Source organism: Mustela erminea, chromosome 17 (genome assembly GCF_009829155.1).
Source record: "Mustela erminea isolate mMusErm1 chromosome 17, mMusErm1.Pri, whole genome shotgun sequence".
Lineage (NCBI taxonomy): Eukaryota > Metazoa > Chordata > Mammalia > Carnivora > Mustelidae > Mustela > Mustela erminea.
In genome coordinates, this window is record NC_045630.1 from 29,455,839 (window position 1) to 29,472,421 (window position 16,583).

General features: G+C 43.4%; 1 protein-coding gene across 2 annotated transcripts in view; it reads left to right on the forward strand.

Annotated features, from left to right (window-relative positions):
- Window positions 1–399: 399 nt before the first annotated feature.
- The window catches only part of ACBD3 (acyl-CoA binding domain containing 3), a 40,532-nt gene continuing 24,348 nt past the window's right edge, over window positions 400–16,583 (forward strand). Inside the window, exon 1 of one of the 2 annotated variants that reach the window (XM_032317810.1) lies at window positions 400–794. In XM_032317810.1, the coding sequence (XP_032173701.1) occupies window positions 509–794 (286 nt within the window). In that variant the 5' untranslated portion in view covers window positions 400–508. The remainder of the gene's footprint in view (window positions 795–16,583) is intronic. The other variant, XM_032317811.1, reaches the window with a different exon arrangement.

Genomic DNA, 16,583 nt, shown 5'->3' on the forward strand with positions numbered 1-16,583 from the left:
ATTTCTCTTAAGCCTCAGCTTCCTCCTAAAAACAGTCATTCGCCCAGCATTTCCTCAGCGTTGCCGTGAAGACCGAGTCAAAGTGGGGGGCATGTTCCGGGAAGTCCACGACCCTACACGCGGGAAGGGTCTGAGCCTGGAGCGTAGGGCGCCAGCCCACAGTCACCCCGGCCCGCCCCTCGGCGACCCCCACCCCGAGGGCCCCGCCCTCCGGCGTCCCCCCAGCCACGCGGGCCCCGCCTCTCCGCGACCCCCAGGCCCGCGCGTCCCGCTCCGACCGCGGCTGGTGGAGGACGCGGGAGGGGAAAACGTGGGAGAACAACGCTCGAGTACGGACCGGGGCTGGGGGGTCGCTGAGGGGCGGGGCACGAGCCTCAGCACCTCTCCTGGAGCCTGAGATCCTTCTCAGCGGCGGAAGTTCCGGCGTCCGTAAGTGGAGGTCAGAGGTCAGCAGGAAGTCGATACGTGGCCGCCGCCTGTCCCCGCCGAGGAGGCGCAGCAGCCGGAGATGGCGGCGGTGCTGAACGCAGAGCGACTCGAGGTCTCCGTTGACGGCCTCACGCTGAGCCCGGACCCGGAGGAGCGGCCCGGCGCAGAGGGCGCCCCGCTGCTGCCGCCACCGCTGCCGCCGCCCTCGCCGCCGGGGGCAGGCCGGGGACCGGGCGCCGCCGGGGAGCAGCCGGAGCTCGGGGAGGCGGCGGCCGGGGGCGCGGCGGAGGAGGCGCGGCGGCTGGAGCAGCGCTGGGGCTTCGGCCTGGAGGAGCTGTACGGCCTGGCGCTGCGCTTCTTCAAAGGTGAGACCGCCCGGCCCCACCCCCGCTTCGGCCGCCCGGGCGAATCCGACCCGGGGCCGTGGCCAGAGCGTGACCGGGCCAGTCCCCGCCTCGCTCGCCCGGGCCGCGGCGACCGGAGGAAGTTCCGTCCTTGGGGGTCCCCGAAGTTTGTCACCGGTCGCTGGGTCACACCCCTGAAGGGCCTGGAACCTCAGTGTAGTAGTCCGAGCCCTGCCTCCCGGAGGTTACGGGACGTTATACCCAGTTGAGCTTCTTGGGTTTCCATGACCGGGGTGAAGAATGAGCCATTTCTCTCGCAGAGGATCCGTTCTGGGATGACTTTTTGTATGTTCTTTTCCTTCTTCTTCTTTTTCCTGTCGCATTCCTTTTCTTGTTTCCTATGGTAGGCACATCAGACTCCACCGATTTTTACCCCTTTTCGGGGCAGGAAGAAATCGTCCCACAGGTTCTTTCCAGTCGTTCTGCGGAACCGTAAACTCCGGATAGGACTTGCTAACCTGGCAGTTTTGATGAGGTAGAGAGGAGGAGATATTAAGCTAATAGGTCCCCCCTGGCTAATCAGCCTCTAAAGGGAAGGGATGCCCACTATGTTCTAGTAACTTCTAGATGGTTAAATTGTACCTTGGAAACAGTGTGCAAGAGTAAATTCTCACTTAAGGCCTAAAAGTACCCTCTTGTTTCTTGCAGAATTAACTGTAAAATGTCTCGCCTTGGAGCACGAGTGTGTGTGTGTGTGTGTGTGTGTGTGTGTGTGTTTTAATCGGTGATTCACTGGTGGTCATACCAGTCACATGATCTTTTCAGTGGGAAAGACTGATGAGAAGCCAGTTAGTTTAATTCTTAGAGATACTTGGATTTTGAGGGGCAAATCTTCGACAGAATGAAACTTTAAAAGTGGTTGCTAGGTTTCGTATGCATTCCGGAACAGCGTATTTATGACACCTCGCCCAAAGGGAGTTCCTTTTGGAGTGCAACACATACTTTAGTAGCTGAAGTTGTGTAGTTATTGTAGTGATACATGCAAAAGTTATTTGTTCTCTCCCTAAATAACTGCAAACTAATGAAAGTCTTTTCTAAATTTCCTAGAACATTCGCTTATTCCACATTCATTGTATTTTTTTTTAAGATTTTATTTATTTATCTGACAGAGATCACAAGTAGGCAGAGGCGGGCAGAGAGAGAGGAGGAAGCAGGCTCCCTGCTGAGCAGAGAGCCCGATGTGGGGCTCGATCCCAGGACCCTGGGATGGTGACCTGAGCCGAAGGCAGAGGCTTTAACCCACTGAGCCACACAGGCGCCCCTCATTGTATTTTTTTATTAAAAAGATTACCTTTGAAATATTCATTGTCATTGGACAAGGAGTTCAGCTTTCCATGCACTGGCCTGCTTGGGGAATTGGTGATAGCTAGTAGGGTTTGGATCACTTGACCCTTAGGTCACTGGCTTGAATTTAGTGTTTCCTGTGGTGGTGATACATTACCACCTATATAAAAATCTGGTGTTTCCTATACAATTTGTATAACTACATTTTACTTCACATTTTTATTCTTGGGACTTACTTTTCCAGTGTTCAGGAAGATTATGTAGTAGCACAAACGTGAAAAGGACCCACTTTTTATCTTAGTTTTTGCCAAGTGACTAACAAAAAAATAAAGGTCGGGGTGCCTGGGTGGTTCAGTGGGTTAAGCCTCTGCCTTCAGCTAAGGTCCTGATCTCAGGGTCCGGGGATGGAGCCCCACATCTGGCTCTCTGCTCAGCAGGGAGCCTGCTTCCCTCTCTCTGCATGCTTCTCTGCCTACTTGTGATCTCTCTCCTCTCTCTGTTAAATAAATAAAAGAAAATCTTTAAAAAATAAAAAACAAACAGAATTTTTAAAAAAAGGTCATTTTATCTTCTGAGCCTATCTTATTTGAAAGTGGTGATCTTTTCTTTGAAAGATTAATACACTGAATAATGTGCAGTAAATTTAGCATTGCTTTGGGAGTCAGGAGGCCCTGGATTCTGTTTACCATGTAAACTCCAAGACCTCTTGCTTTTCTGTTCCAAACTCTGTTTCCAAGTATGTGTGTGTGTGTGTGTGTATAAAGCAGCTAGTTTAGATGAAATTTGATGTCACAGGTTTAGGATTTGGTCTAAAGCTGACATCATTTTAACATGCTTGTTGAGTAAGTAGTAGGAGTCCTTTGGGAATCTGTAATTGGGGGTAGGGCCCTAGTTACCAGTGACCTTAGAGAAAAAAGCTGCATTGATAGGTATGGTTCATTCACTTCCTAAGTTAAGCTCTCAGAGCAGTATTCAAATACTTAAAGGAGAAATAGCAGTGTAGCAATTAAAGCTACCTTTCTGCATGGATCATTACATAGTTGGCCATGATGAGGCCCTTAGGATAAGAGATGCCTAAGGGCTGAGGGGGAAGTCTAGAAGCAGTAAGAAGAATTATGGAAAGTACGTGAGTCAAGTGTTGCTGACTTTGTTTTAATGTGCAAATTATCCCAGTGCAATACTTGACATTCTTATCAGTTTTAAAAGGATTTTTAAAAGATCACTGTTTTGTGTTTTTCTGTACCAGAATTTCAGCAAGAATCAGAAATGATACTAAATTTTATCTTCCACTGTGGAATAAATATGAGTCTTGAGAGCATGGCTATCCATTGAAAATAACTTAGATTGGGAATTATGAATCCTGTTTCTCGTTCCATCCCTGTCACAGTGGTCACAGGCTAGTGACTGAACCCATTATGTCAACTACCTCTTAATTTTATGCAGGTAAAAGTAAAATAATAGATGAAAATTGGGGGTGAAAGTAAGTTAGCTTTTTTTTTTTTTTTTTTTAAGATTTTATTTATTTATTTGACACAGAGAGAGGGAACACAAGCAGGGGGAGCAGGAGAGGGAGAAGCAGGCTTCCCATCGAGCAGGGAGCCTGATGTGGGCCTTGATCCCAGGACCCTGGGATCATGACCTGAGTGGAAGGCTGCTGCTTAATGACTGAGTCACCCACGCGCCCGGTAAGTTAGCATTCTTACTGTTCAAACTTAAAACATTGTTGGGATGCCTGGCTGGCTCGGTAGAGCATGTGGCTCTTTTTAAAAAATATATATATATTTTTAAAACTTTTTATTTTATATAAATAAATATAACTGATATATATAAACATAATATACGTAATATATATAAATATAAATAAATTTATTTATTTGACAGAGATAGAGATCACAAGTAGGCAGGGAGGCAGGCAGAGAGAGAGGGGGGGAAGCAGGCTCCCTACTGAGCAGAGGGCCTGATGTGGGGCTCGATCCCAGGACCCTGAGATCATGACTTGAGCCGAAGGCAGAGGCTTTAACCTACTGAGCCACCCAGGTGCCCCTTTAATTTTTATTTTTATTTGAGAGAGAGAGTGAGCACACAAGCAGGGGGAGCAGCAGGGAGAGGGAGAAGCAGGCTCCCTGCTGAGCAGGGATTTCCCTGTTTAGGACTCAATTCCAGGACTCTGGGATCATGACCCCATCGAGGCAGATGTTTAACCCACTGAGCCACCCAGGCACCCAAGCATGTGGCTCTTGATCTTATTCTGGATGAAGTTTCATGTTAGGTTACCACTTCATGTATGTTCCTTTTTGCTGTTAAGGAGCTTAGGGTCCAAAAGAGAAGTTAAAGACCCAATGACAGTCACAATACAGTGTGAAGGATGGAAGGGGCAGATGCCATTCCAGAGAGAGGGGTACCGCCAAGAGCCATGAAAGGACAAGGCGTGTGATGGGAAATGGAAAATAGGAAGCAGTGTGATAGAGCTGGAAAGGCACGTTGGTGTCAGATCCACAGAGGGACTTGAATGCCATTGTAAATAGCCTTTTTGTCAGTGACAGTGAAGAACCATTGAAAGTTTTTACAGGGCAGAGCCAACTTGCCAGATTCTAGCTTAGCAGACCTCAGCTGGTGTTCTGAGCTCTTTGGGTAAGGACATATTGGTTGGTTTTATTATAGCCTTTATACTTCTTGGATGGAGCTAACCTGAGGAGTGGTATTTTGGTTTTTAGAGTCTTTGGGGGTGAATGTTTCCTGGTCTAATATTTTATTTCCTCATTACATGAAGCTGTTAGATGGTTGCATTCATTTAAAATTCCAGAGTATTGGGGTACCTGGGTGGCTCAGTGGGTTAAAACCTCTGCCTTCGGCTCAGGTCATGATCCTAGGGTCCTGGGTTTGAGCCCCGCATCGGTGCTCTGCTCAGCGGGGAGCCTGTTTCTTTCTCTCTCTCTGCCTACTTGTGATCTCTGTCTGTCAAATAAATAAATAAAATCTTAAAAAAAAAAAATTCTAGAGTATTAACCCCAGTATGTGAGGTATTGCTTTGAGATAATATCATGTGTAATATACATTACTCCGTATAATCCTCTGCAGACCTTCTAGGGAGGGTGGTGTTCTGGCTTCTTAGTAAGGGAACTTGAGGGACCTGCATCAGTTACTAGTAAGAGGCAGGGTTGATTCTCAACTTGGATTCCAAAGAGGTCTTTCCAAGAGGTTTTCCTGCTATAGGAGACAAATGAATAGAAACCCCGCTTTTTCTGATTGTGTTCTGAGGGAAATATTTAGAATTACTACCCTGTTGCCTTATTACATTTTGGAACGTTTTATTTATTTTTTATTTTATTTTATTTATTATTATTTTTTAAAGATTTTATTGATTTACTTGACAGACAGAGATCACAAGTAGGCAGAGAGAGAGATGGGGAAGCAGGCTCCCTGCCAGCAGAGAGCCCGATGTGGGGCTTGATCCCAGGACCCCAGGATCATGACCTGATCCGAAGGCAGAGGCTTTTACCCACTGAGCTACCCACGTGCTCCTTTTTTATTTTTATTTTTTAAAAAAGATTTGGGCGCCTGGGTACTCAGTTATTGTGCATTTGCCTTTGGCTTGGGTCATAATCCCAGAGTGCTGGGATCAAGTCCTGCATCCGGCTCCTCGCTTGGCAGGAAGTCTGCTTCTACCTCTGACCCTCACTGCACTTGTGCTTGCTTTCTCAAATAAATAAAATCTTTTTTTTTTAAGATTTTTATTGAGAGAGAGAGAGCACAGAGTGGGAGGTGGGGAGAGGGAGAGAGGCAAGCTCCCTGCTTAACAGGGAGCCCGTTGCGAGGCTCAATCTTGGGACCCTGAGATCATGACCTGAGCTGAAGACAGATGTTCAGCCCACTGAATGACCCAGGCACCCCCTCATTTTGGAACTTTTTAAATAAATTTGGTTGGGAATATTAAAGGCTATGGATAGATTCATACCGTTTTTCTATACACGATCATATTATCGAGTCTCTTTAGAGACCTGGAGGAACGAAGTGTGAGAGAACCATCTACTCTGAATTCCTACATGATACTATCAGGTTTAAAATTCTGAATGTAATGGGGTGGAAATTGCCTCCAAAGGACTGAAGTAAATGTGCTCATCAAAATATTGACATGCTGAATCCCACTGCTACTAGTACAATATTAGATCTTTTGGGAGGCCTGCATTTAGCTAGTGTAATGATTTTTTTTAACTCTTGTAAATTGAAAATGGATGTGTTAATTCATTAGGGATTGAAAAATGGTGATACTCTAAATGTCTGTTTTTCCTGGAATATATTCCTTCATATACTATTTGGTGTGGAGTATAAATTCAAACAGGAAAGGAAAAATGCTTTCCCTTTATTAGTTTCCAGAATAATGAGTTGTTTCTCTGGTGGCCTTAACATGTGACAGTTTTTATATTGTCTTTAGGTACTTGTGCTTTTAAACATATATATATATATATATATATATATATATATATATGTATTTTAAGCTCTTATCGATGCTCAGTACCATCTTTCTCTGGTGGCCTTAACATGTGACAGTTTTTTTTTTTTTTTTTAAGATTTTATTTATTTATTTGACAGAGAGAAATCACAAGTAGATGGAGAGGCAGGCAGAGAGAGAGAGAGGGAAGCAGGCTCTCTGCCGAGCAGAGAGCCGGATGCGGGACCCGATCCCAGGACCCTGAGATCATGACCTGAGCCGAAGGCAGCGGCTTAAACCACTGAGCCACCCAGGCGCCCCCATGTGACAGTTTTTATATTGTCTTTAGGTACTTGTGCTTTTAAACATATATATATATATATATATATATATATATATATATATATATATATATGTATTTTAAGCTCTTATCGATGCTCAGTACCATCTTTAACAAGTGGGAGCCTTGTCAGGTTGGCTCTTAAGTTCCTTTGACATGACTGGTAATTTTTCATAGCTTCCTTGCTATCTGGTATGATAAGATATTCCAGATTATTCTAACACATTTCCTGCTTCAGCAGGAATCATCAGCCATTTGTCCAAGGAGACATGGTTCCCATTTGTGGGAAATAGCATTTGAAGAGAAGTAATCTGGGTGATGGGAGTGGGTGCTTGTTACTGCTGGATTGGTCATTATTTCTAGGCCTTTTCAGTAGACACATCAAGGGTGTGTGTTGGGGGGGTATTTTTGAGCATACGGTATATAAAAGCTGCAGTTGAATTTGGAGGAACTTAAGTCTTAGACTCAGGGTCTTTCTGGACTTAATGTGTTTCCAGGAGCAGTTCTGGTGATTATAGTCCTTAGTACACTCAGTGTGTTACTGCTTCCAGAGAGGCTGTCAGGTGGACGGGCCGAAGTGGTTGTTTCCTTTTGTCTCCTTTAGGCATGCATTTACAACAGCATGGAGGAATGCCCCATTAAGGTTTTTTAAAAACGTAGAGGTGTAAATTATTCTTTGGTAACTTATGGGTAATTAGTGTGTGCCTCTTGGACTTCAGTGGTCTAGCCTCAGATAATTTCTTTCTTTTTTTTTTTTTCTTTTTTGCCTCAGATAATTTCAAGTTTAACTATTACTATCAACCATCTGTTAAATTTTGAGTTTATTTTTTCCTTCTTTTTCATTATCTTTACCTTTAGACATAGCGTGTAATACTATAGGAGGACTTCTAGACCCAAGAGACAATTAAATTGTAACTGCTAGGGGCGCCTGGGGGGCTCAGGACGTTAAGGATCAGACTTGATTTTTGCTCAGGTCCTGATCTTCGGGTCTTCGAGCCCCACGTCCGGCTCTGCTCAGTGTGGAGTCTGCTTGTCCCTCTCCCTCCCCCAACTTGGATGCTTGCTCTCTCACTCTTCTAAAATAAATAAGTAGAATCTTTATTTAAAAAAAAAATAGGAAAGAAATTACAGCCACTAAGAATAGTAATATCTCAGGGTGAGGGGATTAAAAAAAAAAAGAAGAGTGATACCTTTTAGGTATCTCATTTTTTAAATACGCTAGTTCATATTAAATTTGAGCTGAACTGAAGGTTTCCCATGAAGACTGGATTCAAGAATACATTTATACATGTGTGTCTATATCTCTGTGTGTTTAATATAAGTGATTTTAACATCAGTGGAGGCTTCCTGTTTGTCGAATACACATTCGGAGGAGTACACGGATGATAGGTTTAGAGTGTGATGAACTTTCCCAAAATGTACATACTCTGGTAACCAACCCCCAGAAGGAGATAATGTTTAAGAGTAGTTTCCCTCTTATCCGTGCTTTTGCTCTTCCTGGTGGTTAGCTGCAGTCCAGAAGCCTGTGATCACCTCCTGACCGAATGTCAGAAGATGGGTAGTAGCCTAACGCTGGGTCACACATCTGGCGTCCTCACCTCACAGCGTCTCATTTTATCATCTGCCGTAATAAGGGTGAGGACAGAACAGTAAGATATCTTAAGAGAGACCACATTCACTTAACTTTTATTACGGAGTATGTTATTGTTTTATTACTCCTGTCTTACTGTGCCTAATTTTTATAAATTCAGCTTTATCATAGATAGATATATGTAGGAGAAAGCACACTAGGTATCAGGTTTGGTACCATCCACGGTTTCAGGCATCCACGGTAGGCCTTGGAATGTATCCCTCTTGGATAGGGGAGGACAATTATGCTTTTGTCTGTTCACTACATGAGATCCGTTCTGGCTCAGGATTTAGGAAGTTGAGCTCTGGAAAAAGCCTGTCTAGGGTCCTTTTTCTAGTTCTGCCACTCAGTTTCTTAAATTCAGTGCCTTCCTTTACTCAAGGGTTGTTGGAAGAGCTACAGGAAATTATATATATAAATTCTCAGCCAAGTGCCTGGCCGTTGATAGTCTGCTTATGTTGTTAAGGAGGAAAGATTACCAGGAATTTATTACAGGGTGTGTGGAATTAATTGGGGGGAGGAGTGAGCTTTTGTTAAGCACTTAGTACATGCTAGGCCAATGTTTTACAGTCATTGACTCAGAAATACCGCATTGTGTTATACTTTCTTACAAGTAATATAAAAATTTATCAATCGAATTTTTCTCATTCCAGCATGGAAGAGATGTGGTTTTAATTTTATATTTCTAAAAGATGGATTTTACTCAAAGTATATTCTTTGGGAGTCAGCAGTGTGTTAGGGCCATGAGAGCAAACAGGTTTGATCTTAGACTGGTTTGGTAGAAATACGGTATCTAGGATGAGGGAGGAGAGAGATGGTCTTGCTTTCTCCTCTGCACAGATCAGACAGTCCCTGGATAATGTTTTCAATTTGAGGCATTGTCCTGTGGGGTTGAAGATAAGTGGAGCTGGTCCAGAAGTGGTCTGGGTGCGGGAATTCACATGCGTGCTGGCGGCTGCGCCGTTGGCGTCTGGCGCTCCACCAGGACTTTGGAACACATTTTATCTGACCCTCACAAAAATGGGGAAGGTACCTCCATTTTATTGGTACCAAAACTGGGGCTCAGAAAGGTTAAGTGAGTAGTCCCTATTATGTACTTAATAGAGCGGGGATGTAAATGTAGGTCTTCGGAAGATGCGAGGGAATGAGCTACCAGTGCTCAGCCTGGAGTAGAGAACTCAGGGCAAACGTGATGGGTATTTTGTGGCTTTTGAGGTCTTATTGGTTAAGTGTGTTTTACTTAATGCTGAGGACTGGAAATAGACCCTGTGGATGGAAATGTGAGAGGTTAAGTCAGAATAAAGAACTAAAAACCACAGCCACGCAGAAACGTACTAGAATGTTCCCATTCCCTGGACCTGCTCAAGGGTAAGTTAGCAATCGCAAAGTGGGTAGGCTTTGATTCCTTTTTTTTTTTTAATTTTCTTTGTATCTGCTGCAGGTTTTTTCTTTGTGGTTACCATGAAGCTTACATAGAATACTTTATAGCTGTATTAGGTTAAACTGTTAACTTCCACGGCATACAGAAGCTTTGTGCTTTTCTCTTTCTCCTACTTGAGGTTACTGATGTCGTCATAGGTGTCTTTTTTACACTGTGTGTGCAGTAACAGGTTATTGTAGGCCACGTGGAGATGCAGAGGGGATTCGGGCTTTGGTTGTGCAGTTCAGTCACTGACGGTGAATGGCCTCTCCGACTCGCAGATTGTATGGCTTCATTTCATCACAGACCATAGAAGGTACAATAAAATACTTCCTTATATCCTCTACCTTACTCTCCAGAGAGAAGAGAAGAATACAGTTTCTGTGTAAACTTACTCTAGCAGTTGAGGTGTGAGACTAAAAACCCTTTGTATAATTAATGTCAGGTGGAAGGGACTTAACGTCGATCTTTCAGAGCTTTGGGCTTGGGAACTGTGATTATAATACTATTGTCAAATTATGCTGCCTTATTAGAACTGTAAAGTTAAGTACTGTTGAATTTAATAAGAACATAATTTAGAAGCCATTTCTATTTTTAGTTGCTTGGAAAAAATGTGTTTTGTGTATTGCATTAGTTTCCTATTACTGCTGTAACAAACTGCCACAAATTTAGTGGCTTCAGACTGCACATGCTGTCTCACAGTTCTGGAGGTCAAAAGTTCAAAAGGGGTCCCCCCAGAATTTCACGGTATTAGTCCATTGTTTTCTAGCTTTCAGTATTCATACTCTTAAGATGTCTGTAGTCTTGGGGTGCAACTGCCTTTGGCTTGGGTCATGATCTCAGGGTCCTGGTATTGAGCTCTGCACTGGGCTCCCTGCTCAGCGGGAAGCCTGCTTCTCCCTTTTCCGCTCCCCTTGATTAGGTTCTCTTTCTCTCTGTGTCAAATCAAGTCTTAAAAAAAAAAAAAGATGTATGTAGTCTTTCTTATTCCTGGTCCTGTGTATGTCACCTATTTTTCTTCCTAGAAGTTTTTAGAATTTTTTTTTATCTCCAGTGTTCAAGAATTTCTGTTACTGTCTTTCTGTTTATTTAATTTTTTTGAACGATTATGTTCAAAGTTCAGTAGTCCTTCTAGTCTCTAAACCTGCATCCTTCATTTCTGGGAAATTTTCTTGAATTATTTCATGATCATTTCCCCTCTTTTTTCCTGTCTTCACACTCTGATACTGTTAATATCGGCTATTGGATCTTCTGAATTGAACTTTAATTCTGTTATGATTTCCGTTTTTGTCTTTTTGCTGCCTTTTAGGAGATAGTCTCAACTATTTTCCAGCCTATGAAAGGTTTTTAAAAATTTGTTTTTACATTTTTAAATTTGTTTTTACATTTCCAAGAGTTTTTTTTTTCCTCTAAATTTCTAAATTTCTCTAAATTGTCTTTCTTCCTGGTGCCTTGTTTTGCTTAATGGCCACATCAGTTTCTGTCTCTGAGGATATTAAATGCAAATTTAGTTTTATGTTTTATTTTAAAATTTTCTTTTAGGGGGCCTGGGTGGCTCAGTTGGTTGGGCGCCTGACTCTTAGTTTTGGCTCTAGTTATAATCTCAGGCTCATGGAATCCAGCCCTGCATCAGGCTCCACACTCAGCATGGAGATTCTCTGCTTGAGATTCTGTCTCCCTCTGCATCCCCTGCAGACACACACATACACACACACACTCTCTCTCTCTCTCAAATAAATTAAACAAAACTCTTTAAATTTTAGACTTTTTTTTCCATGTTGGAAGCTTTCTCAAATGTCAGGTAACACGGGGGTATTTATTTGTATAGAAGGGTAAAACACTGAGCAGCTGATTTAAACCTTGAGCAGAGACCTTTACAGTAGGGTGAAGAGGCAGAGGTTGCATAGGGGAGCCCTCAAACACCAGTGTGGTTCAAATCCGTAACTGGAGGTTTTTTATTCCTGCAAATACTCTGGCCTGCTTCCTGGCACATGGGCTTAGTTGTCAGCATTTAGGAACCAGGCAGGAGAAGGGAGTGTGGTTGGGAGTTGTTTCCCATTTACTAGAGAAACTTCTGTTTCTCTGTTTGTAGTCCTGCACTTACTCCCAGCCTGGTGTCCTCCCATCTGGAGCATCTGTGATTCAGGTTCTCTGGTAAACATCAGCCCTCTGCTGAAGTTGGGGCACGGTGGCCATCTGCATGCTTGGGGTTGCCAAACAGTGGGACGGAGGAGTACCTGCTTCTTAAGAGTTTCAGCCAGCATTCTTGTCTCCATCTAAATTCCAGCTTTTTGTTTTGTTTTGTTTTTAAGATTTTATTTATTTGACAGAGATCACAAGCAGGTAGAGAGGAAAGCAGAGGGAGAGGAGGAAGCAGGCTCCCCGCTAAGCAGAGAGCCCGATGCGGGGCTCAATCCCAGGATCCTGGGATCATGACCTGAGCTGAAGGCAGAGGCATTAACCCACTGAGCCATCCAAGCGTCCCTAAATTCCAGCTTTTCAATAACCTGCAGCCTTCACTTCCTGAACCCTCGCGGGGGTTCTCTAAATGGCTTTCCATATCCCTTTTCTTTGAGGTCTCTTTGAGGATCAGCGCTGACTGTGTGTATTTAATCCACCATGTTTAGCTAGAAGTTTATGTTTTCTGTCCTTTTAATTACATTTGATTTACACTTGATCTTAGCCAAAAGGCCAAGAAGCAATTAATTACATTTGATTTAAAAAGAATAAAAATACCTAGAAACCATTTGGCTTTTGAGTCAGCAAACTTTTTTCCTAAAAAGACCAGATAGTATTTTAGGCTTTAATGGTCACATATGGTCTGTGTTCATGTTCATTCTTTTTTGTGTGTTCAGTTCTGCTTTTTGTTGTTGATTTACACCCTTCAGAAAACATAAAGGTCAGGGGTGCCTGGCTGGCTCAGTCAGTGGAACATGCAGCTCTTGATCTTGGGGGTGTGAGTTCAAACGCTGGGTGTAGAGGTTACTTAAAAATACAATCTTTAGGGGCGCCTGGGTGGCTCACTGCCTTAGGCTCAGGTCCTGATCCCAGAGTTCTGGGATTGATCCCCGCATCGGGCTCTCTGCTCAACAGGGAGCCTGCTTCCTCCTCTCTCTCTGCCTGCCTCTCTGCCTGCTTATGATCTCCGCCTGTCAAATAAATAAATAAAATATTTTTTTAAAAAAATACAATCTTTAGGGGCGCCTGGGTGCCTCAGTGGGTTAAAGCCTCTGCCTTCAGCTCGGATCATGATCCCAGGGTCCCGGGATGGAGCCCCACATTGGGCTCTCTGCTCAGCAGGGAGCCTGCTTCCTCCCTTCTCTCTCTGCCTGCCTTTCTGCCTGCTTGTGATCTCTGTCTGTCAAATAAATAAATAAAATCTTAAAAAAAAAAAAATACAGTCTTTAGGGGTGACTGAGTGGCGTAGTCTGTTAAGCATCAGACTCTTGATTTCTCATGAGTTAGACCCCCGCATCAGGCTCGATGCTGGGCCTGGTGGAGCCTGCTTAAAATTCTTGCTCTTCCTCTCCCTCTGCTCCTCTTCCCTTTAAAATAAATAAATAAATAAATAAAATAAAAACCATTCTTGCTCACAGATCTTTCAGAAACAGCTGTAGGCAGAGTTGGTCCAGTTTGCTGACCCCTATTAATCTGTCTCCTTTAACATGGCTTTTATTGGTTTTAAAGAAAAAGAACTTTTTAAAAAATTGTTGCAGGGGCACCTGGGTGGCTCAGTGGGTTAAGCCGCTGCCTTCGGCTCAGGTCATGATCTCAGAGTCCTGGGATCGAGTCCCGCATCGAGCTCTCTGCTCAGCAGGGAGCCTGCTTCCCTCTCTCTCTCTGCCTGCCTCTCTGTCTACTTGTGATCTCTCTCTGTCAAATAAATAAATAAAATCTTAAAAAAAAAAATTGTTGCTGGACCGATGCCAGCAGGCAATCTCCTTCAGTCCATTCGAATGAGAACGACTGGCTTTGCGTCCCTTAGGTGGTAGAACTGGTCACTGTCTGCTTCTCGTTGCTGTGTTTGTACACGTGGATACCTGAAAAATAGCTGTGCAGTTACTTTCGAGTCATAATTTAGGTTTGTCTTTTTGGTTGCTGTGGAAAGCAGAATTCCAAAATTGAATATAACTGTGTGCTTTTTTTTTTTTTTTTAAAGATTTTATTTATTTATTTGACAGAAAGATTAAGTAGGCAGAGAGCCAGGCAGAAAGAGAGGAGGAAGCAGGCTCCCTGCCTAGCAGAGAGCCCGATGCATGGCTTGATCCCAGAACCCTGGGATCATGACCTGAGCTGAAGGCAGAGGCTTTAACCCACTGAGCCACCCAGGTGCCCCTGAGTATAACTTTGTAATCGTCAAACTGCAAGTGCAGGAACCTGGGATGATGCCTGTCTATCCCTTTCTGGCAGGACTGAAATAGAACTTTCCTGTAGGAATATGGCCCTGGTTAAAGTTTTTTGAGTTTCAGCATGGCCTTTTCTAAATGTAGTTAATGGTATTTATAACTTTACTGTTAAGCATATTTAATACTCATAGATCCAAAAATGGTTCAGAAGAAAATGATTCTCATCTAACTCAGAAAACTAAAGATAACGAATCCTGGGATGTGAACCAGAGCTATCTGAAGAATAAAATAGATGTAATTTTTTAGCTTATACCTACTGGTGTAGATGGTGAAGGGTTTTCATTTTCTGCGTTTTCTTTTAAGTTGAGAACATCAGCACAGTGTGGGCTGCCCTGTACTTAGGGTGGCAGGGATTATCTGCACACCCTCCTGTGTTTTGTATGTTCCTCCGGAGAATAATTGATCTGTTAACCTTGTCTCAAAGACTGAAAAATATATTGTCTTGATTTTTTTTTTTTTTAAAGATTTTATTTATTTTCATAGGGGTTGGGGGAGAGAGAGCGTGCCCGCCTGCATGAGGTGGGGGGAGAGGGAAGAGCAGACTCCCCTCTGAGCAGGGAGCCAGAACTGGGACTTGATACCAAGACCCTTGGGATCATGACCTATGCCTAAGGCAAATGCTCCAATGACTGAGTCCTACAGGCGCCCAACTTGTCTTGACTTTCTTTTTTCTTCTTAATGTAATTTTTTGACAGAGATAGCCAGAGAGGGAACACAAGCAGGGGGAGTGGGAAAGGGAGAAGCAAGGCTCTGTGCTGAGCAGGGAGCCCGATGGAGGGCTCCATCCCAGAACCCTGGGATCATGACCTGAGCCACCCAGGCGTCCCTTGTCTTGACTTTTTAAAAAATGGTTGTTAAAAGAAAAAATGTGTGTATGTATTTAATATGAAGGTACATATCCGTATTGAAGAAAATTTTGGGAAAATAAAAAAGGAATAAAAAAATCTGTAATCCAGTCTTTTAGAAGTAACTATTATTGTTAACATTTTGGTGTGTTTTCTTTTCTTTGTATTGTTGTGGTTTTTTTGTTTTTGTTTTAGATAAATTTTGTCCCCAACCTGAATGATGATGATTAACTTAAAGATCCAGTAATAGAGTTTAAAGATAATGGAACAGTTTTTAAACTAACAAGTATGTAAATGATTCTGTGGAAATGCCAGTACAATTCCTAAGAATGGATGTACTGTTTTGCTAATTCTGGCAGAAATGGACCTATAATGTTAACTTTTTCTTTAGTGAGGTTTGTTGGGCATGGTTTTAGTGGTACCAGTGAACCAAGTGTGATGCTTGGTATTGGGGTTCATGGTGGTAAACAGATTTGACTGCTTGACCAGAACTAACACTTAAAACGTATCACCCCCCCACCTTTAAAGATTTTATTTATTGGGCACCTGAGTTGCTCATTCGTTGAGCATCTCTGCCCTCAGCTCACATCAAGATCCCGGGGTCCTGGAATCAACTGACCCCTGCCCCCCACAACTCAGCAGGAGGCCTGTTTCTCAGTCTTCCACTCCCCCTGCTTGTGTTCCCTCTCTCGCTGTCTCTCTCTTTGTGTCAAATAAGTAAATAAAATCTCTTAAAAATTTATACATTTATTTATTTGAGAGCGAGTGAAGAAGTGAGAGAGAGAGCACCATGGGATCATGATCTGAGCTGAATGCAGATGCCCAACCTGCTGAGCCACCCAGGCACCCCTAAAGATTTTATTTATTTTTTTTTTTTTAAAAGATATTTATTTATTTATTTATTAGAGAGAGAGATCACAAGTAGGCAGAGAGGCAGGAAGAGAGAGAGAGAGGAGGAAGCAGGCTCCCCGCTGAGCAGAGAGCCCGATGCGGGACTCGATCCCAGGACCCTGAGATCATGACCTGAGCCGAAGGCAGCAGCTTAACCCACTGAGCCACCCAGGCGCCCCTAAAGATTTTATTTTTAAGTAATCTCTGTACCCAGTGTCAGGCTCCATCTCAACCCTGAGATCAGGAGTCCATGCTCTGCTGTCTGAGCCAACCAGACACCCCAAAACATACTCATTCCTCTTTTGAAAAATCCCTAATGAATTGGCAGTATATTCTTAATTCCATCAGGCATAAAAAGGGCAGATGTTAAAATGACTCTCAGAAATCCTGAAACTCACCCATTGAGTACAGATTCCTTGTTTACTCACCAAACCCCTCTGGGCCCTCCCCCCACCCCATTAAAATAACTGTGGTGTAGTCATAGGCTAAAAACCTGTTGATTTCT